Here is a 27,985-nt window from a genome sequence, read left to right as displayed (position 1 = left end):
GGTAAGTTGGTAACTGTAAATGAATCTGAGCCAAAGGGCCCTTCAGGACCAAGATATATCGTAAAATGTTTCGACAGCCTTTTCATGAAAATTCATTCTTTATGGCTTTGTCCAAGAGAACTAATGTCCTTAAAGCAAGTTTTTGGCAGTCTGTGTCCACGTCATTGTGCGCCACATCTAGAATAACAGAATAATAACCAATAAGGATGATAATAATAATAATAATAATGATCACCGAGATAATCAGGCCATTCGAGAAAGGGCAAGAGGGAAGATAACCCTAGGTCCTCAGCTGAGAGGAGCCCAAATAATTTAAAACGAAAACTTTAAAAGCAATTGCAAACGAAAAAATGTTTGTTTCCCAAGATAAAGTATCTAATCAGACTATGCCCCTATGCTGTTTCTTGGTTCAAAACGCTGCAGTCGATCAATAATGTTACCAAGATCTTGCAATATGCAGATATTCTTTAGCTAAAGAAATAAAATTCCGTGGATTCTTGCGCAAAGATGTTCTGATCCCGCAATACAGTATTCTCTCCAATTAGCGGACACCGTCCGGGCCAGAGCAAGGTGTCCCCTAATTGGAAGTGTCCGCCTTTTGAAAAGTTTCGCGATGTAAGGCCCAAAGTTGAAAATAGACCCCAGTTTTGTATTTAAAAGGTGTAATCAGTGGTGGCGCCAGGGGGGGGGCTAGGGGGGCTAAAGCCCCTCCGTCGGAAGCACCTAGCCCTCTTATCGGAGAATATTTTAGGTTATTGTCGGAGCAAATTTGACAAAATAACGTACAAAAACTGCATATTCTAGTCATTTTAGCCCCCTGTCGGAAGCTTAAATTCCCCTGTCGGAAGATTTCTGGCGCCAACTCTGGGTGTAGTCTGGGTAATTAGTGGCTATCGTGTTGAACTTAGACAATAAAAAAAAGAAAAAATAACCAAATTGAGCGTAACACAACACTTTCATGGACAAAATAGTTAGAAAACTGGGCTGTAAAGAAGCTCGAAGCTGTAAAAAGTCAACTAGATTGTCAAGTGTCAAAGTGTTTGAAATAAATATTTGAAGAAGTATTCATTCGTCTCATTTTTTTGTTCACTGGCTCCTAAATTTTCTGTACTGTCCGCTAATTGGAAAGAAAAAAGCCATTTGACTATTCTGTGCAAACAATATTGTCCGTTAATAAGATTGTCCACTAATTAAGTGTCCGCTTTTTAGAAAGTTTATCATGAGACTTTGACCAGAAAATGATGGGGGAAAAAAATTGTCCTCCAATCAGAGGGGTCCGCCTTTAAGAGTGTCCGTTAATTAGAGAGAATTCTGTATACTTTGTAAAACTCTGTAAAAGATTTGCTCCAAGAAGCTCAACAAATTTTGTCTGCTCTAGGACAATCAAAAACATTACAGAAGCAAGAACAGCCACTTATTCAGCTGGAGCAGAAGAACAGTTTCATACGAGTGCAGAAGATGCATTGAAAGTTTGTGGTTATAACAAAGTTTAACAAAGTCAGAAATCTGAGCGATTAAGGCAGTAGAGAGAATCGCAACTCTTTTGAACTTTGCAAGCAACCCAAGCAGGGAAGCAAACCTCTCCTGACAAACTACAAAAATTTACAAAACCGTGCAGCCAGAACAGTTACAGAATGTCAACATGATCAATCAGCCTTGCCAATCATTGGTGCTCTTGAATGGCCCACGGTCAGGGAGTTATTTGATCTTGAGATCCGCAAGATGGCAAACAAATCCCTGAATGGTGAGGCGCCGTCCTATATGAGTGACATGTTTACTAGGGTTAGCGAAACAGCTTCTCGCGTACTGCGGAATTTTAATAAGAACTCAAGAACTCCAAAGTTAAGGACATCAGCTGGTCAGAGATGTTTCTCGTTCAGAGGGGCGAGTCTCTGGAACAAGTTGAACGATGATGCAAAAAGTCAACCAACTCTAAAGAAATTTAAAAGATGGTTTAAAAAAAGTCGAGCATTGCATGAGTCGCAGTATTTTTTTTAAATGTTAATTTTTGTTTTAATCTTGTTTCTTTTAATCTTATTGTATTATACTGTATTTATAATGTTTATTTTAACTTAGAAGGTATTTAAATGCATGGCCCTCTGTAAATAAGTTTTTCTCTAACTGAGGGGCTACCATGCCTAAAAAATGAAAATGAAATGAAAATCTTATGAGTTCCAGTTTAAGTTGCAGCGGGAGAGCACTTATGAAAGATTGACAAATCCCGTCATTTGATCAAAAGTGCATCGATTTTCAATACTGTTTAATCCCGTTAAATTGGACCTTCATCAGGGTAAAGAAATCGTCTGACTTAGCGAGAGTCCGACTGATCTGGGGTATGACTTTTGAGTTGAAAAAGGTAGGGAGATCCGATTGTCAGTGAAAATCAATCCGATATAGTGAAGTTCTGAGTTATTCGAGTTATGACGTAACAGGATTTAGCTGTACCTGAGTTACTTTTGCGACAAAAGAACGAAAAAAGGGCAAAAAAGAAGGATCTAACGGTTCTTCAATTTTTTCTCCGATGTAGGTAGGTTCCTTATCAAAGAACGAGATACAACTTTTTGTTTGGGGGGGCAGCCCTGATAAATAAGAGAAAAACAGCCATATTTTACAAAACAAAAGTATTTTACTTATCATACTTAATTCTTGGGGGGTAAGGCCCCCCGGTATCTCGGTCCTTCTTCCTTATAACGTGGTTCCCTATAGAAAAAGCGTGTTTGAAATCAAAAGACTTGTAGTTTCTGTTTTCGAATAAACGGTTATGACTACCAGCTTCATAACAATCACAGTTTTCATGACTTCGTCACGGGCTCGTCTTTCTTCTTGCCCCAAGCCCCAGAAAGGCTCTCGACGGGCCTAATGATATTGACCGATGATGATAACAATTATGGTGATAATAATGACGATGATGAAAATGCAGTACAAAGAACACAACCGATGTTAAATGAATATTAAAACAAAGCCGATACTCGTGTAAAAGTTAAGCCAAACCAACAAGGCCATAACATTAAATTCACATGAATGATTCTAGACAAAACATCGACCAGATCCGGAGCAGGTCAACTGTTTATTATAACAAAAGAATTCCACAACGACCACCTGCCACCCAATTGTGACCGCATTCAACGAAACGAGAAACTCTTAAGCCCAATCTCCAGTGAGAAAAAGTCTTGCGAAATTTCGCTGCGAAATACTTCACGCGACAAATTCCTTTGAATGCTTTTGTTGACCTCACGACGTTGGAATGTAAAGTTTGGAAGCGTGACAAAGGAATACGGAATATGATTGGCTGTTGAAGGATTTCGCAAGCGAAAAGCGAATAAAGTTAAACTCATTTTAACTTTTTTTCGCAGAGAAATTCTTCGCGAGAAATCCCAGCAAAAGATTACTGCGCATGCCTAAGACGTATTTCGCGCGAACTTTTTCGCATTTCGCAGTTTTTTTTCTCACTGGAGATTGGGCTTTAAGTAGATTAACGACCTATAACAACCGGGGGGTGTTTTCTTCAGTCCAAAATTCCCTGAAAAGAAAACCTCGAAAACCTGAAAAGAAGACCTGTTGTAGTCGATTTAAATTATTTTTAGACAGAACCAGTGCCAAATTATTGGCAGCTTCTGGGTGCAATCCATACTAACTAGATATAGAGATTGCAAACATTAAAGAATAAACATAACACCGCAAAAACATTACGTCCGATTAAAATTGTTCCGTTGTTACATGGTTACAAAATACAGCGATCAGACCCAAAACAATCCTAAACGAATAACGCCTTAACAAGAATAGATATTTTTTGTACAGGTAAACTTGTTGCGAGAAAAGGGACGTGCGTCAAAGCATTACAAGGCTCTGTCTCGCATGTATTGTCTACACAAATTATTCTAGACATTTGTTTACATTTTGCACAAATAGGTCTTATTTCGTTTACTCTGGCTATAATTATTCATTTCAGCTGCATCTGAACCAGTTAATCCAAAAAAAAGTTCGTTCAGGGGTGAATACGATATTGAGTCCTTTTAGAGAAGAAGCACGCGCTCGACAAGATCGCGAGAAGCTACAACCCCCTGCTATTAGAACGACCAGACTTGCTCTATGGTTTTCGAAAACCAAAACAAATCCTAGAGGTTCCTAGTAAATTCATGTTTAGGTGTCTTTTGATTTAATTCCATTTAAAAAAGAACGGCATGGCAGCCATAATATAACTGAAGCATAAAAAATTTGCATTGAGGAGCGGATTCAAATCACAACAGGTCGCGTTGAGGAAGACAGACCTGGCTAAATGGATGGTCGTACAGCGGCCGAAACGGACCATGGCTTCACCGACTGTGGCAAAGAAGGATCAACAACAGAAACTTTAGACCAACAAGCAAATATAAAGGAGGCTGAAATAATACAAATCATTAAGTTAGAAGACGCTGCATCTTGGAGCAAGCCAACAGTTCATGAGGGGGATGCCGCAGATACCGACCTGGTTGCCGGGCCTAAGCAGAAAAATGAAAAACAAACTTCGAAGCCGAACTACAAACGTGTTGAATTGTGTATGGCCGACAAGCTTCGTGTTATAGCAGCAGGGTCGAGTGGCATGAGTCAGAGACAAGTTGCGAAGCAATTCGGTATATCAAAAACACAAGTTCAAACTCTTTTAAAGCGAAAGGACGAAATAATGCGCCGTTACGACGAAGGTTACGACAGCTGGAGAAAACGAACGAAGTTTACGAGGAACAACTTTGAGCATGTTAACGAGCTCGTGTGTAAGTGGTATGTGGAGAAAACTGCAGATAACAGCGAGATAGTGATTACGGGACCGATGTTGAAATCGAAGGCAATCGAAATCAGCCATACATTGGGGTTAGGGGACGAATTTAAAGCATCTAATGGATGGCTAGAATGCTTAAAAAGGCGGTATAACATTCAAATTGGTCGGAAAAACAGGAGGGAGGTGCAAGAAGAGGGAGTGGAGGCACTGACAATGGTCGCAATGAAACCTTCACAGGAGCAGCCTGAGACCAATTTTCAAAGAATAAACAATGATGGCGTGTCCATGGCTGAAGTGAGCAGACGAGATTCTCGAACAGAACAGCAACCAACAGAAACAGATCCGAAAATAAGTAATGTCTACTCAATGCAAGGGCAGCGTCCTACTGTACATCAAGTGTTGATACCAACCACGCAAATCCCAGTTTACAGGCAGTATCCGGTTCCAATAATGACACAGCAGCCTGCAGCCATCCAGTCAACGGGTACTGCTTCAAAGGTACCACAGCAGTCAGTAGAGAAAAGCGCAAAAGAAATGGCATTTAGACATAAGGTTGAGACATTTAATGAAGCGTTGACATATGCAAGTGCACTAAAGTCATTTGCAGTTGAACGCGGCAGCGTAACACTGATAGGCCTAATGACCGCCATGGAACATGAACTAGAGCGAGAGAAGAGAAACTCGTCTGAAAGCAACCTAGCTGCCCAGTGCGATGCGCGGACAACAGCAACCAATGTCGTCACGGCAACGAAATAATTTCAGAAATCGATCGTGATTGATAACTGAAGAGTGCCAGGTCTCACGATTGTGTAAATACGTTAACTGAGTCATGATAGTACGAACATTACTTTGGTTGATTGCAATGAAGATCATGATGAGTCCCAGACCGTTGGCAGCCACAGACAGAGACATTGACAGGATGAGGTCAAATGGAATGTGATAGCTGGAGCTGCAATGGAATCTCAGAGCATTCACAAAGATAGGGAACAGAAAGATAGAAAGGCTTCTCCGATTGACTTTGAATTTATCAAATACTGCTCGGACACAAGTTTGATCAACCTAATATTAGTTCCACGTAATATTAATTGCAAAAAGGCCAGGGATTTCAAACTTTTTAGATTTCAAACAGGGGTTTCAAACAAACAAGCAAGCAAGAGTATAGATATGTTTTTAATAGACCTTAGACTTTTTCATATTAAAGCTTTGTGTGCGTCAAATTTGCAAAATAAAACTAGACCAGCGCCTAGGCTTCAACGGGCTTTGCAGAGTATTGTAAACCTCAAAGGCAATCAAAAGATATTAAAATGGAGTAAGCCATTTGTCAATCAACAATTAAACATGTAAATCAACAATTAACCAATCAACAGTGGTATGCCATTCAGACGCGCTTATTGATTGGCCAAAAGTCCTGAGCCATTTTAGTATCTGTCGATTGTATATAAGACAAAACTTTGCTTGAAATATTAAATACTCTGGTTAGCAAAGTCTCTCAAAACTACATGTTTTTCCATTATTTAAATGGTATGATAAAATAAAAGGCAATGGCAAGTGAAAGCCATGTTTAAACTATCAACAATATTTGTTGGATCAATTCATTGGGTTTTTAACAAGTTTTATAAACTTATGCGTCTCGCGTATTTTAACTATTACATTTTGATGCAGCTTATGCTTATGTTCTTAGAAGCTATCCGAACTCAACAGAACATATAATTACAGTTAGAGCTGGATAACTGGAACTTTCAAAGGAATACAAAACTTATTTGAATTGACAAAAATTCTAGTTACCAAAACATGGCGCTTAGAGGGATAGTAATGAAAAAAGCATTCTTGTTCCATTTCGGGAAATCTACGTTATTGGACACTGAAGTTATCAGATATGACAAGAATAGAAAAGCAATTGAGCAATCTGCTACTGCCGTAATACAACACGTTAACAAAATTCACTGTAGACATCAGCTTCTATAACACAGTTTTATTCTTTGGAAATAAAGGGAATACTAATAAACAACCACGGCAAACAATGTCAGGAAATTCATGTCTGCGATGACATGATTCACAAATACGACACACAGGGGCAGCATGGACAAACACCCCCCCCCCCCAACCCTTGCAATTTTAGTGGTGTATATTGGTGTTCTTTCATGCTAGTAAAAATCTTAAAAAATGCGCATTTTTATGCCGTCACACATAAGAACTCTCTTTGGCTTCTCAGTGGAGGAGAAGAGGGGAAGGGAGTTAGAAGGATTGTTTGCAACTTGTAGAATTCTATTAACTGTTTTACAGAGGCTTTGACAGAACGAGATTATTAAAGAAATGTACAACTTCAACCTGCAGGTCCTTCCCATTCAAAATCATGGCCTTACCTGCTCTAATCCCATTGCTACAAAAAAACATACCTGTAACCCAGCCATGACATTCCATAACTTCGGAGTTGAGATCAGTCAACAGAAAGTGGGCGGGGCATGATAGAAGACACATGCAAAGAGCATAAAGCAAAGCTTGACGAACAAATCTAGAGAAAAAACGAGTAACACCTAAATATATAAATACTACTTAGAAGTTTATATGCAAATAGCTTGAGGCCAGCTTGGAAAAATATATATGGAACATATTGAACAGTAGAGACATTTTGAAATGCAAATAAAAAATGGAAGCCCAACTGCGCAGTCATCATTGCAGCATTGGCAAAAGAAAATAAATGTTTTGATAGAAAGTCACATATAAGTTACAAGCATTATTATAATTATTGAAACATTTTTTGGCCGTACAAAATTTGAAAATGGCTTTGAAAAATCATACATTTTACATCACACCAACAGTTTTTTCGTCTGACACCCCTTTGAGTATTAAACGTCAGAATAAGGATTGAAAAGCAACTATTTTCCATATTTTCCTTTCAGACCTTTATCTTGACGTTTTGCAAAAATATTTGTTTGTCTGAAGCTTTTATAATTACTGAATAGGAGGAATACACCAGGAGAAATACACTAAAAACAATGTATCTTTTAATGGACGACAGGATCACTTTATAATAAAGGATTAAGCCAGACATAGAAAAGTTTCCTTTACTTACGGTTCCCTGTGAAATCGCAGTCCCCATGTGAAGTCGAGTATTGCTGACGTCATCAATCTCACAACCTGTAAACAGATAATAAGTTACGTTAATTAATGTACAAAATTAGTGATGGCTCTGAGTTATCTAAAGACAAGACTAAGGAGACAAACTAGATTCTTACTGCCAACCTGGCCCTACAAGACGTCATTTGTAGATGTTATCATGACCCTCATAGCAAAAAGGTTTCGTGGGGGTACAGTATCTTTTGATCGTCCGACATGTCTATTAAGATGACTAAAAAACTCGAGAAAATCTAATTATATGGCAAAATAGCCCTAAACTGATTTCCTCTTCAGGTTAGACCGTTTAAAAAGGTTTATTCATAAAGTTTCAGCACAGAAAGAAGCAACAAATGTTTGGCAATCAAGCAGCTGAGGACCACGGGATGCTACAACCCGGGGAAAGCCAAGTAACAGAGGGAAACTAAGCAAAATTGTCACAATACATGGCTTTTACTATCAGACGGTTTTACAAAGTTTGTTGAATATAAGGAAGACCGAACACAAATAAATTAAAGGTAGCTAAGATTTCGCCCCGGCATACAGGGCTTCATTAGAGCAAAGTGAACGGACAAATTCAAAATAGACTATGATATTTAAATAGAATGATGGATGTGGAATGGTGTGAAGGCAGTGCAGCGGAGGAGAAACAGATAATAAAAGAAGAAGAGGAAAGGGTGGTGAGTGATGTGGGATAGCGTGGTTGATGGTGCTGGAATGAAAGTGCTCTGAGGGTAGGTAAAGCTTAGCCTATCAGGACTTGTGAAATGTTTAATCGAGATAAAGATAAGATTCAGATTAAGATTAAGAGATTAAGATAAGTTCGCTCACACTGAGACCAGATGAAGCTTGCACTATCGTTCCAAGGGTATGTATAAGTTTACCAAGGACAACAAAATCTTGGCCAAGAAGATCGAAAGTATTACATTTGCTGAAAAAGGCGAACAGAAAGATAAATGATACAAAGAGACCAACAGTATATTATTGAGTTTAAGGGCAAGCGTTTTCAAAACAAATACTTTGAGCATCAAACAAGCATGAATATAATTAAAGGCAGCACAAAAAAATGTTTTTTCTATGGTCCCGTGATTAAGATCGTCTTTCCCTAGAAATGAATCATTTACCGTATTCAGAAGTAAAGAAAATTTCTTTTGGCAACATTGCAACAGAAAATGCTCTTTGCATAAAGAAAAAGTTAACATTTAAGTCCAAAGACAAAAGACAAAAAGTTTATGATAACATTAAATAAGAACATAAATAAAAGTTTCAAATGCGACGTTTACATGCTCCAAATATACAAGGACAAATTTAACCTACTTGTCAAAGTTCTTTAGGAGTGGGAAGAAGAAATCGCCAGCCACATCATAGAATCTGTTGGCCACCGGAATCGGTTCGGGGTTTCGTCGACCCTTGATGACAAAATCTAATTCAATTTGCGAATGAAATGCATTCTAATTATAAAAGTCGATCGTTGCAGCCTATTTTATTTGGAAATATGGTTTTTGCATAATGATAAATAATTAGTATCACACTATTTAGTGTATTGACAAGGATGGTTCTAAGATGCTACACCGAGTTTCGCGCTTAATGCGATGATCAGGCAACTTAAACTTTTCGATAAAATAATGTGTATCCTCCATGTGCTCAACAAAAAAATTTTCATTACAAATTTGATGATTTCTAATTTCAAAAATTCAAGAGTATTTTCACAGGAAATTATCTTCAGAAACATGGTGGGCAGATAAGGTCTACGAAAAAGTAACCCCTTATAATAAAGAGCCTTGTACCGGGACACTAAACCTTAAAACCTAAAAGCGTTGGCAATACGTTCTAGACTAGGAAAATATGTGCCACCGACCTGTTTAAGAGTTATGCTGAAAACATCGAAATTACATTCAACTTTCTATTGTACTTTCTATTCTTACATTTTCACAATAATTCAAGTCCTTCTTTCAGTGGCGGATTTAAGGGGGGGGCAACTAGGGGCAGTTGTCTCTCTCTCAACAAGTTGAAGCAAGTATGGCACCCCTTTTTTGAAAATTGTGCGCCCCTTTTGAAGAATGAGAATCAGATGAAAAAGATTCTTGGACCGATAGGTTAATTTGCTTCAAGGATTACCTCAAAGTTATGTTGTTTATTCTGAAAAGGTATCTGAAATTGTCGTATACAGCTTACTCTCATAACCGGTTTTCGAAAATTATTCAGCGCCCCCACTACCAACTGCCCCTCCTTCAAATCTGCTCTGGATCCGCCCCTGCCTTCTTTAAGCAAACTCTGTGTAATCCATGAAAACAAAAACATACTTCAAATATACAACCAAGTACCTGAGATATCATCCTGGTTTTGCTTTTGATTCTCTCTTCTACAACCAACTGCCAATCCGGCTTCTCAGACGACTTCATCCCAGGCACGTGGGGCAAAGGCACGTGGGGCAATGGCACGTGTTTTCTGAGTGACTTGGGGTCTGTGTCCACTGGTTGCGACAGCTCCAAGGCAGCAGCTGATATCACCTTACCGGGATAGCAGGTTAAATAACATGACAATGCGTTACATTTTCTTCACTTATGATCAGGGCCGCTGAGAAGGGGAGGCCAGGGAGGGGATCACCCCAAGGCCTGGGGGTCTAGTGAGCCTTATAAAGTAATGAATTCCATTTTAAGAATAGAACTAATCGAACGTAGCATAAGTATGCCTTAAAATAGTATAACGTTCTAAACGGTTGCAAGAAATGATTGCAAGAAATATTCTGATATGCAATTGAAGCTAATTTTGAGGGCGTGGTCGCAAACATTATCTGTTCGCTCCACTTCCAGGGGGCCTTTCCTTCCGATTTGCCCCAAACCTCCGAAACTCGACTGCCCTGCTTATGATAACGACATAAACGGAAGATTGCCGTTAACAAGAAACTGGCCTAGTGGGTCATTAGGAAGCAAAAAATCTTTACTTACTTCAAGCATATCCATACGTTGCCGCAGATTGTAGTTTTCTTGGTAGAATTCTGCTGTCAAATAATCTATGACCTAAAAATTATAGAAAATTCGTACTTAGTTGAATGACAACAATAAGGATAACGCTAAAAAACAGCAATCATTTTCTGCTGATCTTACCCAGATAGTAGAGGTCAGAAATTCGAATCCATTTTAGTCACAGGCTTCTATCTCTTGTAAAAGAAATTTCATGTCAATACATTTCTTGGCAGTGGCGTGCTCCGACAGGACATGAATGGGGAACTAAAGCGTCCCTTCCCTTCACTAGCTTACAGATCCAGTCTGGCCCGGCTGGTAGTACCTGGTAAGGGTTCCCTAGCTCAGGGTTACGAGCGATGGCCAACGGCGGATTCGGCGGGAGACCGGTGATGATGGCGGAAGAGCTACGACTTCGGGAATCAACGGCTTCGGGCGGAAGAATTCCTGGAAAGAGGGATGGTGTCCCTTTAAAAACACTATTCAGAAGGCCCTGGCAAACCACTGTCTTATTATGCCAAGAACAACCATGGATCATGCACAAACAACAGAAAAAAGCTAACAGCGTGAAGGGGACCGTATCCTTAGATACTGGTGCTTCGCTCGGTAAGGTTGTCCATGTGCGACAGGTGGCTCCGGACCGTCATCAATCTACTGTGCGCAATAATGAATCCATCAGAATTGGTACCTGGAATGTCAGAACTCTGTACCAAAGTGGAAAACTGGAGAACGTTACACAAGAGATGGCCAGATTGGATATCCATATACTCGGAGTGTGCGAAACAAGATGGGATAACAAAGGCTCAACGGATTTTCAATCTGATGATTACAGAATTATACACTCCGGAGGTGAAACACATCAGAGAGGGGTTGGGATCATTCTCGACAAAGAAAGAGCAAAATGCCTGATGGGATACTGGGCTATTTCAGACAGAGTTATTCTAGTCAAGCTAAAGGGGCAACCTTTCGACATATCTATCATTATAGTGTATGCGCCAACATCGTTCGCAGCATTCTACAACAAGTTAGAGGAAGCAAAATCACATTGTAAGTCTCAAGAAATTGTTATCATAATGGGAGATCTAAATACTAAAGTTGGTCAAGAAGCAGATGGAGAAGTAATCGGAAAACATGGCCTTGGAATACAAAATGAACGTGGTGAAAGATGGGCTCAATGGTGCAAAACAAACTGACAAATCATTACCAACACATGGTTTAAACATCATCAAAGGAGGTTATGGACATGGAATAGCCCGGGCGGTCAATATAAGAACCAAATTGATTACATAACCATAAACAAACGCTTTAAAAATGCAGTCCAGCAAACCAAAACTTATCCAGAGGCTGACTGTGGGAGTGACCATCGACTACTGTTTTGCAAAGCAAAAATAAAACTGAAGAAGCTACAACAAGGAAAAGCAACACCAAAATTAAACTATGAACTATTACAAAAAGACCCGGAAATTAAGCAAAGTTATACAGTTAAAGTGAAGAATAGATTTGAAGCACTAAGAGTGGAAGAAACATCAAAATGGAATATATTCAAAGTAGCGTTGGTAACATCAGCGAAAGAAGTCATTCCGAAAAAAGAAAGACCTTGCAAACAAAAGTGGATGACAGTCGAGATTCTAAATCTTATGAGAAAAAGACAATCTATCTTCAATAGAGAAAGCCAAGAATACAAAGACATAGACAGGCAGATTAAATACAAATGTAGACAAGAGAAAGATTCCTGGTATAACAAGAAATGCGAAGAAATTGAAAGATGGGAAAGATCAAACTCACCAATAATGCACAATGAGATAAAAGAAATAATGGGGAAAAAAGCATGCTCATCTTCAGGTTGTATAAAAGCAAAAAATGGCGACCTCATCATGGACAAATCAAAAATGCTGGAAAGATGGACCGAGTGTATTGGGGATCTTTTCCAAGATAATAAGGGCGAGAAGCCAGTTATTAAGAAAAACATCGATGGTCCGAAGATTCTAATATCTGAAGTGCGCACAGCCATGTCAAAGATGAAAAACAACAAAGCGGCAGGACCAGATGAGATCGTGGCAGAAATGGTTTCAGCATTGGACGATTTCGGACTTCAGAAGCTCACGGGATGCTGAAACGAAATCTATGATACTGGAGAAATCCCAGAGGAATTAAGCAAATCGATCTTCATCGCTCTCCCAAAGAAAGCAGGGGCAATAGAATGTGAGCTTCACAGAACCATTAGCCCAATGAGTCATATCATCAAGATTTTGCTCAGGATAATTATGTTAAGAGCAAGAAGTAGAATTATGCCTGAGATTGGAGAGGAACAATGTGGTTTTGTCCAGGACGCAGGCACAAGGAACGCAATATTCATGCTACGTACGATGTCAGAGAGAGCCATAGAAATGCAAAAAGACCTGTATATTTGTTTCATCGACTACACAAAAGCTTTCGATAAAGTAAAACATGAAGAACTTCTGAAATTGCTAGAATGTTTTGATCTATTTGGGAAAGACATACGAATTCTTAGAAACTTGTATTGGGAACAAACAGCATGTATAAGAATTGGAAACGATAGAAGTAACTTTACCAAAATCCAGAGAGGAGTTCGCCAAGGATGCGTTTTCTCCCCAGATCTTTTTAATATCTACAGCGAGATGATCTTAAGGGAGATAGAAGGCATGGAAGGCTTCATCATTGGTGGGCATAATCTCAATAACTTGAGGTACGCCGATGACACGGTCTTAATAGCCCAATCTGAAGAAAAGCTACAAAATCTTCTGACTAAGGTAGTAGAAGAAAGTAAGAAAAAAGGTTTAACCATCAATTGTAAAAAGAGAGAATGTATGGTAATTAGCAAGCAATCTGACCAGCTATGCAGACTAAAAATAGAGGACACTGAAATAAAGCAAGTAAAGTCATTCAATTACCTAGGTAGCCTAATAACAGACGATGGAAAATGCGACTCCGAGATCGAGCGCAGAATTGGTATGTCTAAGCAAGCTTTTCAGAAGTTAAAGAGAGTGTTGAAAGATAGAAAAATGTCGTTGGGAACTAGGAAAAGGATTCTACGCTGCTATGTTTATTCCATCTTAACATATGGCAGCGAATGCTGGACAATTTCAGCCGGTATGGAGAGCAGGATCGAAGCCGTTGAGATGTGGTTCCTCAGAAGGATGTTGAGAATATCATGGGTGGACCATATATCAAATGAAGAAGTATTGAAAAGAGCCGGAGAAGAAAGAAAGCTAAATAAAATGATTAGAAAGAGACAGGCCGAATTCATTGGGCATATCATGAGAAAAGAGGGTTTAGAAGAGATTATTATCACAGGCAAGATAGAAGGAAAGAGAGGAAGGGAAAGACCTCGGCTGAACTACCTGACAAGTCTCAGCAAGTGAATGCAAGATCAAGTTCCCGAGGAACAGCAAGGAAGGTATAAGGTCCAGAGTCTGAACCTGTAAGGACAGAAAGTTGTGGAAATCCATGGTCGCCTACGTCCACAAGGGACATGGCACTTAGATAGATAGATAGATAGATAGATAGATAGATAGATAGATAGATAGATAGATAGATAGATAGATAGATAGATAGATAGATAGATAGATAGATAGATAGATAGATAGATAGATAGATAGATAGATAGATAGATAGATAGATAGATAGATAGATAGATAGATAGATAGATAGATAGATAGATAGATAGATAGATAGATAGATAGATAGATAGATAGATAGATAGATAGATAGATAGATAGATAGATAGATAGATAGATAGATAGATAGATAGATAGATAGATAGATAGATAGATAGATAGATAGATAGATAGATAGATAGATAGATAGATAGATAGATAGATAGATAGATAGATAGATAGATAGATAGATAGATAGATAGATAGATAGATAGATAGATAGATAGATAGATAGATAGATAGATAGATAGATAGATAGATAGATAGATAGATAGATAGATAGATAGATAGATAGATAGATAGATAGATAGATAGATAGATAGATAGATAGATAGATAGATAGATAGATAGATAGATAGATAGATAGATAGATAGATAGATAGATAGATAGATAGATAGATAGATAGATAGATAGATAGATAGATAGATAGATAGATAGATAGATAGATAGATAGATAGATAGATAGATAGATAGATAGATAGATAGATAGATAGATAGATAGATAGATAGATAGATAGATAGATAGATAGATAGATAGATAGATAGATAGATAGATAGATAGATAGATAGATAGATAGATAGATAGATAGATAGATAGATAGATAGATAGATAGATAGATAGATAGATAGATAGATAGATAGATAGATAGATAGATAGATAGATAGATAGATAGATAGATAGACATTTCTTGAATTAATGCTTTCTTGATAACGATAGTTGGTTGAAAACGAATTAGAATGCTAACAGAGATAAGCTCTCAGTGCTAGAATAAAATCCTGTTTATCGAATAAAAACTGTTATCCGAACAATTTTTGTATTCATTAATCTGAACTTTCTTTTTTGAATTTCAAATTGAAATTATAATCAAATGAATTTCCTAAAATAGCCATGCATGCAATATTCATTGTTAGCTATCAAACGTTTTATCACTTTGCACTGTTTCATATATTGACAAATATGCAAAGAACACTATACTACTTTACGTATTAATAATTGGTTTACCATTGCGTTTGCTAGGGTATCATTCAACTCATATATTATCAAAATACCGTAAAAATACTTCTTAACAATACTGCCACGCGATGATTTATGAGTTAAAAAACAAAATATGCCCTACCTTCTTGGGGCATTTTACAGCTGCTGCCACCATTGCTCCGTGGCGAAGAAATACAAAATTCGAGGTATTGTAATTATCTTGAAGGTAGAGAAGGACTTTGACCAGCTCCACAGCACGCTGAAAGCAAACAGAAATTTCATGGATTAAAAGATTATCACAACTAGGCCTATTATATCATATCGTTATGCAAAAACAACACAAAGTACAGTTGTCAAAATAATCACGTGACAGAACATTTATTATATTATGTAATCACACTAATTAAATCATCTAACATTAAATAATATTGTAAAAAATAATATTATGCCATATTAGATTATATCAGACTAAATTAAATCATATCATAGTAAATTATGCTAATTTTATCATTTCATATCATTTCTTGAAGAGCGTACATGCATCAAATTATTCTTATAGTTATAATATTTTGACATTGTAATCGACAAAAAGTAAGAAAGACTATAGCTTTTGATACATTGCAGTAATAAAAAAATATGCTACATTAGATTCATTACATTACACCAATTAAAAGAAATTTATTTTTGTTTCATTACATCTTATTACATTACATGACATCATAATATGAAAAATCATTTTCATTTAATTACATAATATCTTATTTATTTAAATAGAAACACGGAGTAGAAACTTAGAACCGTCCTGTTCTTTACACCAAATAGCGTGTACAGCTCTACCTATATGGCATAAAGCACTTTATGACAGACAGGTAAACAGTAATTTTCATTAATATTATACCTATGTCATACTTATATTATATCTCATTTCAAATGTAATATCAAATGTTTTCATATTATGTCATGATGATCAACTGCTGTCTAATGATCTCATTAAGTGTGAAACCCCGAACTAAAACTTGTACCCATCATGTAATATAAAATTGAAACAAAAAAACCTACCTCTTGCAACTCTATAGGCGTTTTTCGAATGAGCTTTTCTGCAACAGCTAAACTAGCTTCAAATCGAGCAGGATCGTCATTGGATAACAATCCTAGAGAAAGCAAACGATTACAAATTTAAGAAACTTATCATAGGAAGTATAAATATTGTTTGATAATTGCAAAGTGAGATAGGATATAAAGATATGTTTATAGCATACATGCTACGTATACACACAAAGGGTTGACAGTGTTCTGAGAAGGCTGCCCTTTTGAGTTATTTTCGAAATTACAGTTTCTTTTTATGAACTTCTATCAGAAAGCGCGCCTTTAAAAGGAATTTCGTAAGCATTAATTGGTGGAGAAAACGTTCCAAATGATCTTGCCCATTTCAATTCGCTGCCTGACACGTGTAACAAAGCTCAAGGTCATTTAATGCTAATGGCCCAACTTACCGAGTTATAGTCTGACAAAATGGAATTCTAAAAAATATAATAAATCTGTTGTTACCAGAAATGCAATCAGCCAGGTAGGCTGGTGGACGTACTCCGCCAATCGACTCATCTTCCTCGTCCATCAAATATGGCTCTAGATCATCATCACTAAATCCAAGAAGATAAAAGAATTATATTTACTGTATGGGAAACACATCAAATGCAGCTTGCATCAGAAGTAACATTTCATAAGCTCAATTTCAAAATTCGCATTTGAATTTTGAAAGGAAAGTTACCGTTCAGCATAACCTGATTTTCATCCGAATTAAGAGAGTTTATTCCAAGTAATATCTTCAAATTACAGAAAAATATTAAATAGGATATTTAGTTATGAAAATTACTGTTTTGCCCGCCTGCCATATAGTGCCCTATGCGGTAAAGACATAGCCTATGTGTAGACCCAATATTCTAAAGAAGGAAATCTCCCGCAAAGCTGTACACGCTCTGGCGTGTTGAGCAGGACCTGTAAACTCCAACGTTTCACGCTTTATGCGATTATAAAGCAACCGTTCTGTTATTTATAGTTAAAATGAGGGCCTTCGTGCTTTCGAAATACACAGCCTGGCAGTACCTATCAAGATCTGAATCCATTTCTTTCGCCACAGCCTCTGACTTTGTAGTTGCCTCGACTTCACTTTCTTTTGAAACTGGCCCTCCAGCTGGTTGTACTTCGGGAACTTTCAGCGAATGATCGATTTCATCTTTGTTATAACTTGAAAATAAATACTTTACTTCTTTAAACCGTTAGTTTCAGAGTAAATTGTTATCCAAAGCACTTTGCGAAATGAATGTTTTCTTAAGCAAACGACAAAGCCATTAAAATTTAGGTTAGACTGACTGGAAAATTGTTTCGATGAGCTTGAGACATTATAATGAAGGCAATGTCCAAGAGTGTTTCCCACATGCAATCAAAACCCGAAAAATACAGCTCATTGCTCAGGTGTCACTCATAAAGCTGGAAGACTGTGTGTCCACTTGATGCTCATAGAAATTTAAAATGAGGGCTCATAAAACTTGGCGATCACACTATGGCCTGGAGGAAAATTCAGTGCCATAAACATACCCCACTCTGTTCTAAAAGTTTTTTGAGAACTATAGGGCATTGTCCAGAGGAAAGATAGACAGTTTTCTAGACTTGGATTAAAATATTTATATAAATGCTTCCACTCTTGGAAAGGTTTTATTCCTATAAACATACGTGGCAGTTTTCAATACATCATAAAAAGTACAATCCCCCTAGTAGACCCATATTCTGGTACATTGTGCGTCCACTTTTTGTTAGCAAAGAGGGAAGCCATTACAGAATAAGCATAAACATTAAGGGTGACAAAACAATTAAAACTGGGAAGATGCTGATAGAACGAATACTCATTTGAAAGGTCATTGACTCTATTTCTTGGACAAATTTATCGAAACCAGGAAAGTAGAATAAAAATTAGTGTAAACGTGCCTTCGCTCACTGGTATCTTTTACAGCTCATTAAAAGTAATACATAAAGAAAGTCATGCTAGATGAACTGACCTTAAGACCACTAAAGGATCTTTGGCAATGCTTGACAAATAGTTGACTTCCTCATTTCTAGGAAACTGAAATCAGAGGGAATTAGACAATAAATGATAAAAAAAATCGCATTCCTTTGAGCTTGGGGCCCAATGCCTAGGTTGGGGTCTAATGCCCAACTGGAGACAACTCAAGACCATTATTATTAAAATTCATACTGTCTATGTAAACATGACGTTTGTCGATAATAAAGGGTAAGACTGAGTCAACCCCCCCCCCCCCCCCCCCTTCTACAATCAGCCATAGAGCATGCGCACTGCCTGAAAGCATTGCTTCATAGGCTCTTTGATTTTGATTGCGTAAACAGCCAATGAAAATCTCTCTCTCTCTCTCTAGTGTTCTGCCAGACGGCAAGCCCTATTCAAACCATTTCTTCTCTGCCATTCGCTTCAAGTTGGCATACGGCCCTTTTTTGTGTTAACTAGCACTTGAATTTTTTTTCTTCCTCTTTTCCTTTTTCCTTGTATTCTACCTTCTATGGCCGTTTTCAACAAGCAATCATGTCTGACTTAAAAACTAGCAGTTGATCATATTAGTTCCGATGAATCCTTCCGCAGGTATCCCATTTTGAAGAATCATCATAGATCGCTCATAAAATTTGACAACTTGTATAAACAAAAAAACTTTAATGCTATAGGAAGGGCATGTAGCAAAAGGCATATAGCAAAAGGCATATATCACAGTATATGGTTTGGTATGGACTGGGTCAGCGAAGAACAAGAATGATAATACCAAATTTTCCATTCTTTTCGAAGCTCAAAATATCTTTTGGCATGGTCTTTGACACTGCAGGTGTAAAGGAACCAATCTTGGGCATTTGATCATTAAACCAAAATTTCAAGAATTAAAATTTCTTTAAACCATTGAAATTTAATAGTTGAGCTTCTATTGCAATAGACATCCAACGCATGCGGTGTTTCTGCTTTCAAAAGTTTTTATGCGTCCCAATTTAAAGCTTTTATTACCGAGATGTCAAGCAGAATAGAAAACTGAGGCGAAATATTATAATGTCACTTACGTCAAATTCTAATGGTTCAATGCCCTCCACTTTAGAAAATTTTGTTATTTCTTCGGCAACAATCATTCCAAGATTCCGGAACTTAAGATGAAATAAATTTTGAAAAAGATATGAGAAGAAAGTTAGTTATACAAGGTTGCAAAGTATTTAACGACATGACCAATTTAAAAGACTTTAGTGTTTGTATATCAAAGGACTTGCAGGTACATCGGAGCTATTTCAGAATATGAAAATTTAAACTTAAAGATTTTTCGCGTACTGCAAAACTATGGCAATAGCATGAAAAATAAAAAACAATACTTTAGATGCGATTCGTCGAAATCCTTAGATAATATCTAAATCCTCTGAAATACTGTGCCAAAAAGTAAAAAAGGACCGTTTTGAAAAAGCCCTCTCTCACGTTTTCGACCTTCTGTGAAAGAAAGGGCTCGCTTGCTCAGTTTTCATCACCTTTCGAATAATGTTGAAGTTATTTGTGAAATTCATTCCACCTAGATGTGCCTTTAAGAAGACCAAAAACTCTGCGTTTTTGAAACATTGCCTTCAAGAGAGATAGATTCCAAATAATCGGATATGCTAGCATTCCTGAGAGCCTGACCATTAATGTGCAAGTCAAATATAGATTAAATGAGGCATAATTAACATGAGATATGTGAAAGTCGAAGTTGAATGGGAACGTAATGATGCGAGGGAAAATATATTTCCTAGCAACTTTTAACGTCTAGCTAGAATTCCCTCCTATACGTATACATACAGTAACCAATAAAGATACTTTTATCCATTGGAACTAAAACTTTGGATTTTCTCTTCCGTTAAGTTAGATAAGAATATTTATCAAATACATGAATGAAATTACAAAATTAGGAAGAATAACAACAACGAAATCAACAAAAACAACAATAGCAACAGTAATCATGCTTACATTTTCAACAGGACTCTCTAAATGGGGTGGTAAGGCATCGAGTAGCTTCATTGTCAAAGCTATTGAAATAAAAAATTTACCCAAAACAAATTCAGCGATAATTACAAAGCAGTATGAAGATAGGCGAATTCTTGCCTTGAAAAAAGGAAATAATACCTAAGCCTGTTCAGGGCTTGAAATGTGGACTTGGCAAACACCATATTTTCAAACGAGCTGGTTGAGCAGCTAACAAAGAGTTGTAAAATCTCTTTCAATTATCGTCTTTCTTATTAATTCTCTGTTTCGAGTTAGCGTTGTCAATTCAATACTTCCACATTTGCCAATATAGATCATGGAAAGGAATCTTTGTTATGAATTTAGTAAATTGTTACATTTTTTTCAATATCAAGCATTTCCTATAAAATTCTTTCATGTCACAATTTCCAATCCTCGCTTAAAAAATACTTCTGTAACTAGTTTCGAACTGTTTTTCTGATACTAAATAATTTAGATTCTGGTAAACAGTGTACGAATTCCGGTCTAACCTTCAGAAATATCTAAATATCAAAACGTAATTTCTTGCGACCGAACAGCCCAAACGACACGAAGTTCTCAGTAAATCCCACCTTCAAGATGACAATTTCAAATCTGATGTTTATTTTTGACAAAGGTCTGTAGATAGCGAGATGCAAATTCGATGACGTCAACCCGAAACCGAGAATAGATTTCTTTTTTTGTTAGCTAGAAATAATTGTTTAGAAGGGTCCTTTCTAGATTCAACTGTTTTCTTTGCCATTAGTACAACTAAAAAGCAGTAAGAGCTAAAAAAAGATTGTAAGGAAAAACGCATAGGGCAAAATGAATGAACCATCTTAGAGGTAATGATTTTTAAATTTTCGATAATTCTTACCGGTGCCAAGTTGTTCTGGGAGCTGTTCACTTTTGAACCTTGCACGAAGAAATCCGATTGCAAGTAAAATACATTTTGTGACGTATAAATGATGTTCGACAGAGGTATGTTTCAAGGCATTTGAATCTCCCCAGGTATCTAGAAGCTTCTTTAACGTCTAACACAAAAAAATCAATATTTCAACCACTTAATTGCTCGCTAAATAAGCAAGAGAAAGTTTTTTTAATGAGTGAGGCAACCCTCCGTCCTGGAGTCAAAGAACATGCGCATGGAATGAAGTTATTATTAAACATGTTTTCATATTAAACATATCACATACGGAGGGTTGCCTCACTCATTTGAATAGTTTCGCTGACTCGTCTCCCCAACAATTCAGATCAGAATAGATAAACCATATATTAGGTCCTAGAAATTCATTATTTGCTCGTTTAACTATGCGATGTTCTATACATAAAGAATAGGAGCCTATTGGGACTTTTATCTGTGCCAGATTTTTTCCAGTTCCATTGGAAAGTTAAAAGATCAGTGTACACAATATACCTGAAAATGGGCATTGAGCTTACGGAAAAACCAAAGCAAAGAGTCTTGATATAATATTTTCACGTTAATAATAAACGCTTCGCATCAAACATACCTCTATCAACAAATTATCTTTGCCATTGTTCGTCTTTGATAAGTAACCCATGATACAGAAAGGAACTGTGTCCTACAAAAAGAGACAAACTGTTAGAAAAAATAGATTGAACGTAACAATTATTGTTATACTTTGGCATGAAGCAAATGCTAAAGATCTTATGAAGATGGATTTGTAAAACATCAAAGAACATTTCACCTTAAGTGGGGAAAATTCAGGTAATGACTGAAGGATACAAAATTATTATGTGACTGAATTTCACACCAATTGCCCTCTTATGTTTGGCAGAGACTTATTGGCAGTAAACAGGAGAGATATTGCAGTCCATCCCTGTTTTTGTATTGGATTTACATTGAAAGAGACTATCATCGCACTGAAGAAAATGGAAGCTGGGGCTGCTTGTGACCTAGGGCTGCTTGTGACCTAGGGTTGCTTGTGACCTAGGGTTGCTTGTGACCTAGGGTTGCTTGTGACCTAGGGTTGCTTGTGACCTAGGGTTGCTTGTGCCGTCCTCTACTCAAGAAAGTTATCATTTTTCATCAGGGATCTAGAATAAAAGCTGGAATGGAAGAGTTACAAATGGACCATACCCTTTTATAATGCCGGTAGAGGAGAAACTTTTGAGACATCAGGAAGTTCAGTCGACGGCCTTTTCTATTAGTTACATCACCAAGAAGTTGATATACCAGTTCATAACTAAAAGAAAACTCTGTATTAAAAAAATATTGTAACAAATGTTGAAGTTGTTCAGACAACTAATGAACCAACCATTAGTTTATGAAAATTGTTCTTCAACGAAAAAAGTCAAGATCAACTGTATGGGCTTATGCAAGTAGGAAAGAATTATAAAAACATTCTGCAACAAAACACTTGATGCATAGAATCAGAAAACCATATGACAATGATAAGCCATGCTGATATTAAGTCATGGTGAATGACAACTTGAGGAAAGAGGAATTGATGTAACAAATAAAATAGTGGCAGGTTCAACTAAGGTTTAATTTCATAATGAATGAAATATCAAGTACTTTGTTTCACAGACAATCAGCTATACCAACCTTTTACATTTAAGCAACAAAGTTTCGATTACAGGTTCCAGTGAGGCTTCATTGATGGATGCAAACAATTTTTGACAAATTCTACACCAAAGAGGGCTTGTTTTAACAAGCTTTTCCATTTCGGGTAGAATTATGCTGTATAATTCATCTGCAACAGATACAATAATGAAACTGTCATAATAGCAGTTAAAAGACTGAGACATAGACAGTCAGCAACATAAACTCTTAACTAATATAGCAGTCATAAAGACTTCAATATCAACAAACAATCAAGTACATCAGATGAAAGAGAATTGACATCACTACCAAATCAGGTCAGACTGCCTACTACAAATAGTAAATTTTGAAATAGATACCTCCATGATTTAACATACATATCTTTCCAAACAGCTGAGACAGAAATTCCAAAGAACAATCTTTTGATGCTGAGAAAATAAGCTGATTGTTGTGAGAAAAAAGGAATATGGTTACTAGCAAATATAACTTCAATCTAATGTCAATGCATCCCACATCTAAAGTCATTAGAGCTTAAAAGGTTTAGAGCAAACAATCTACTGGGGTCTTTGAGCCATTAAAAGATGGCCTAAAAACTTGAAAATGAAATAAAGCGTAATTTACAATTAGTTGTAGAGATAAAATATATTAGCAAGTCAAACGCCAGAATATAATTATGATAATTATATGGCAAAAGTCTCTTGCAACATTTGAAATATTGGAAATCTATGTAGCAGGAAGGTATGAAAAATTTACCTGTAATTGCATCATGAATAAATTTCAGCACTTTTATCATCATCTTCCCCATCATTACAAAATATACATATGGCCATAGCAGAGATGTCTTGGAGAGTTTATAAATATTTGCAACTTTATCGGGTAGTGATGTAATTCTCTTTATAAGTTCATTCCACATAATCTGCACTGAATGTGAGTACTGTAAGTCATTATCTCCAGTTCTTTGTGTTGGTAAGATTTTTGCCTGAATCCAAAGTAATTCAGCAAATTTTTCATGTTCTATAAATGTTTCTAGCAATGAAACACATTCTTTTATGATGTTTGTGTGTCTAGAAAGGAAGGTCAGTCTTTAAACACTGTCAAAATTATATTCTATGTCATACAATTACTGATGGAAAGCAAGAAAAATCTGTTGAGTTGGTAACGTTTCCCCCAGTATAAGGCACCCCAGTATACGGTCGAGCCCCAGTATAGAGATTGTCAATCAAGATTATGTTCTAAAATGCCGCCAAAGCTGTTTCAGTGTGTTATCATCGCGATGATAGATAGAAGTGGATTTGATTTTCAGACAGCTGCACTTATCACAGAGATTGGTTTGCAACCTTGATATCATAGCAAAACCTTCTTTCTTCTAACTTCCAGTTCATAAAAAACCCGATCAATGCTTGCCATAAACACCGCAACATTTAACATAAGATTTAAAAAACTTGTATTTTGTATAAATTTTAATGGTATTATTGATCATATAAAGGGCATAATTTACACGAAAAGATACAGAGGTCCGCATTTTGTTTTAATGTAAGTTGAAGGAATATAGCTGGCTTAGTTTTGTTTTCATTTAGTAGCTGTGAGCTTTGCAAAAGTCCTTCATGTATGCTTTTTAAAACCTGGCCACTTGCTAAAAATGTATGGTTGAATGTCTACTGGCCGAGAAGCCGCCGTGTCTTGAAATTACTTCTATCTATCATCATAACGGTTAATCTGAGACGGCTTTGGCTGCATTTTAGAACATAGTCTTGATTGACAATCCCTATACTAGGGCTCGACCGTATACTGGGGCGCCCTATGTTGGGGGAAACGTTACCAATATGGTTGAACCTGTCTCCATTTTTCAATTCTCAATACTGGCAACTTAATGAGAAAAGAGAGGCACTTGTTTAGCCTTCATTTCTGCACATAAAAAGGTCTCTAGACTGTAAAGTTTGGTCTATGCAGGGATCGCGCAATAATTTTCGTCGTTCATTCTGCCCGCGCATTTTTAAGTATCTGCAGTAAAGTCCGCATATAATATTTGTTTATCTTTTCATGTTCCCCGCGAATATCCTACATTTAAAATTCAGAGTTCTGATTATAAGAAAAAATAAAGAATACAAGATCACTTCCAAAGTATTTGCTACAAATTCCGCACACGATTTCTCGCGTACCGCTCGTTATCCGTAAATTTGATTTTTATTGTTCTGGCGTTCCCCGCGAAGAAGAAATACTTTACAGTCTGTCTGGAAACGCCTGTCTAAAACAAGTACGTACTTTGCTTTGCTTAAAGCAACCGTAAGCCCTAGAAAGACACTTTCAGCTTGACCCTCGATAAAAAGTGATCTTAAATCATCGTATTTTTTCTTCTTGAAGCGATCAAACCATGAGCAATTCGCTGTCCCCAATAACAACTCCAGGAGGTTTTGATAAAACTTTTCCACAAAAATCCTTTTTGAGTCAACTTCTAATTCAAAATACTTTGTCTGAGTAGAATCTTTAAAAAGAAGAGGATGGATGCTTTTTAGAATGTCAATAAAATCCACTTCATCATTAACGGAACTGAGCCTAGATGCTATTTCTTTGAGGAAGGTTCTTGCACCAGCCTCTGCGACGCTGTCCGCCATTACTAAATGTGATTACAGTAGTTGTTGTTGTCAGTGACTCTCCTCCGCAGCAACACAATTGAATGACTTGCATTGTCACGGATCAGTGACCAAGAAATATTCTTCAAACGAAATGTGATGACCTTTTCGGTCAATTCTACAGCAAAATGAGCGAAATTGCTGGATTCGTTTGAAAAAAATTGCGAATGAAAATGAGAAATCAAAGCAATGATGCTCAGAAGGGGAAAGATTTTCGGAGGTAGAATGATTCCAGTTTTTGCTGTTATAGCTTTGTTTTTCTTGGACGCAGAGAGTAGGAACGCCACAACAGGTAACGAGCGGATAAATATACATACAAAACAGCACGAAACACGTAAAACCAAATAATGGGCTGGGAGTTTTCCCCTGCATATTGCGGGATGGGTAATAGCCCTCTAAATGGAATATTCTTAGACATAGAGCTTACGTTTAGAGCACAAATATGGGAAACCAGAAAAACTGCTAAATCTTTTTGCAATATCTCTTCATATTTGGGCTGTTATTAACTTTAAAATTATGCAGTCTTCTAAAATGAATTGGATGTGGTTTTTCAGCTCCTTGTATCATCACATTGAAATTATTCTGCAGCTGTTTGTAATGGTATAGGCTCGAAATCAGTTAGCATCGAAGCACGTTGTGAAAACGGACTTAGTTTTGCTCAAGACACGTTTATTCAAATTGAAATTTACCATTCAAGCCTGTCCGTTATTAAACAGTTTTCCCATTTCCCAATTATTCATACCCTTTCTTTATGGCACAATTGCAGGGCAAAACATTTTACCGGCACCTATGATCGTACAACCAAAAGGACAAAATTCCACCGTAAATTGCACGACAAGCAATAAAAGACAGTTCCTACCAAGCGAATGCATTGATGTTACTCAAGCAGTGCAATCCAATCAGCATGTGAATCGGATTTTTCATCCACACGAACCCTACATCAATGACGCAACTCCGATCATGCCAATCCATGCAGTCGACTCTATTCCATGGATTAACGATTATCAGCCGGTCGAGCCGATTCAAGACGATAACGATATTGACGACGAAGAGGACGACGATGAAGAAGACGATCGCCGCAATAAAATTCGGAAAAAATTGCACACAAAGAAGAATAGAAGACTTCGTCACAAAGACATACTCATGGAGGTTCATCAAATCATTGATAGCCAAAAAGCAAAACAAAAATTTCTAGGGCCGAATGACATACCAGTACAGGAAAAAGAAGAAAAATCCAAAACCAATACAAAAACACTGATAAAAAACTTTAGAAAACTAAACCCTAATCGAAAAGGGCAACTCGCTAAGAATAAAAATTCCCGGCCTAAAAGAAATGTTGAAAACAAAATGCAAGATCAGCAGATAATTTTTCCAGTAAAGTTGGGAAGTATGCTAAAAAGTTTCATCAAACGAACATTGGTTAGAAGACTTAGGCTTTTAAAACTCGATAATACTAAAAAAGACCTAATAGCTGCCAATTCATTCCCTGGAATTTTCAAAAAGAGCCTGGTGCAAACAGATACTAGCATAAAGGCCCCCGTTGCATCAAACGTTACTTCCGAAGAACCTATAATCAAGAATCTGATTTCAATACGTGGATTAGTTCCCATGATTCCTGGAAAGCCAAAAGTCGAAAAACCATCGCTAGAGCCGTTAAAAAGCATACAGCAAACTGACCCGCAGCCTGCTATTCCGGGTATCCAACAAAAGATGCAAAAAGCAGAAACACTTGAAAAAGAAGAAATAAAAATAGACAAATTGAAAGATCTGGATAAAGTCCCTGATATAAAATTGAAGAAACCGTGACTTGATTATTGACTTAGTAAACATACAATTAGTTTCAGGGTTTTTCAAACACATTCGTAGAAATGGGTAGGCGGAATGTGTTGAGCCCAGAAGACATGCATTTAGTTACATGGACGGGTATGGCTTGGCGGAAATCGAGAAACACACTTACGAAATAATAGTTTGGCTGTTCGAACATAACGATAAATATCATATTCAGAATAGATATCTTAAAATATACGTATGTGACAAGAAAATGGCCTAAACGGATATTTACAAAAGATTTAAAGTCAACATTGCACTAGCACACTAATGACGTTAATTTGTATATTTTATATAGTTCCTTACATAATATTGTATAAAGTTTAGTTATCATACAGAAATTTAACAAATATTGAAATAAGTTTCTCTTGACTTACTGACGCCTATTATAATCTTTAGGAAAATCTTAAATACTTTAGAGGGTAAGGATTATA

The 27,985-nt window shown here is 36.9% G+C and overlaps 2 protein-coding genes across 3 annotated transcripts; one reads left to right on the top strand and one right to left on the bottom strand.

Moving 5' to 3' along the window:
• LOC135691834 (telomere length regulation protein TEL2 homolog) lies at positions 1–25,845 on the bottom strand. Its single transcript, XM_065209812.2, has 21 exons — positions 25,357–25,845; positions 23,848–24,158; positions 23,454–23,522; positions 23,098–23,245; positions 22,630–22,735; positions 22,040–22,111; positions 21,406–21,562; positions 20,517–20,575; positions 19,595–19,675; positions 18,538–18,602; positions 17,588–17,728; positions 17,033–17,124; positions 16,544–16,635; positions 15,627–15,743; positions 10,816–10,887; positions 10,192–10,377; positions 9,185–9,276; positions 8,699–8,798; positions 7,827–7,891; positions 7,150–7,265; positions 1–177 (listed from the first exon to the last, which is right to left on the bottom strand). Exons 1-21 carry the CDS (start codon positions 25,704–25,706, stop codon positions 83–85), a joined length of 2,586 nt encoding a protein of 861 aa, XP_065065884.1. The 5' UTR covers positions 25,707–25,845; the 3' UTR covers positions 1–82.
• LOC135691841 (uncharacterized) lies at positions 25,808–27,892 on the top strand. Of its 2 annotated transcripts, none has more exons than XM_065209824.1 (2): positions 25,808–25,944; positions 26,491–27,892. In XM_065209824.1, the coding sequence occupies exons 1-2, from the start codon at positions 25,914–25,916 to the stop codon at positions 27,528–27,530; spliced, it is 1,071 nt and encodes a 356-aa protein (XP_065065896.1). In that variant the 5' UTR covers positions 25,808–25,913; the 3' UTR covers positions 27,531–27,892. The 2 variants fall into 2 exon arrangements, with proteins under 2 accessions (XP_065065896.1, XP_065065895.1); XM_065209823.1 differs by having other exon boundaries at positions 25,878–26,016.
• The last annotated feature ends 93 nt before the right edge of the window (positions 27,893–27,985 follow it).

This window comes from Rhopilema esculentum, chromosome 13, assembly GCF_057945365.1.
Source record: "Rhopilema esculentum isolate cy_ngs chromosome 13, ASM5794536v1, whole genome shotgun sequence".
Classification (NCBI taxonomy): Eukaryota; Metazoa; Cnidaria; class Scyphozoa; order Rhizostomeae; family Rhizostomatidae; genus Rhopilema; species Rhopilema esculentum.
The sequence above is the reverse complement of the archived record's forward strand: the minus strand, read 5'-3'. Positions and strand labels throughout refer to the sequence as shown.

What these genes read in the sequence shown, in the direction of transcription:
- LOC135691834 (XM_065209812.2), bottom strand. Translation starts at nt 25,706, where the DNA reads ATGGCGGACAGCGTCGCAGAGGCTGGTGCAAGAACCTTCCTCAAAGAA. An exon ending in TTGAACCATTAGAATTTGAC is followed by an intron (nt 18,603 to 19,594) that starts GTAAGTGACATT and finishes CTCTGATTTCAG; the next exon opens with TTTCCTAGAAATGAGGAAGT. An exon ending in AAGCTTCATCTGGTCTCAGT is followed by an intron (nt 7,892 to 8,698) that starts GTGAGCGAACTT and finishes ATCTGTTTACAG; the next exon opens with GTTGTGAGATTGATGACGTC.
- LOC135691841 (XM_065209823.1), top strand. Translation starts at nt 25,914, where the DNA reads ATGATGCTCAGAAGGGGAAAGATTTTCGGAGGTAGAATGATTCCAGTT. An exon ending in GAGTAGGAACGCCACAACAG is followed by an intron (nt 26,017 to 26,490) that starts GTAACGAGCGGA and finishes GCACAATTGCAG; the next exon opens with GGCAAAACATTTTACCGGCA.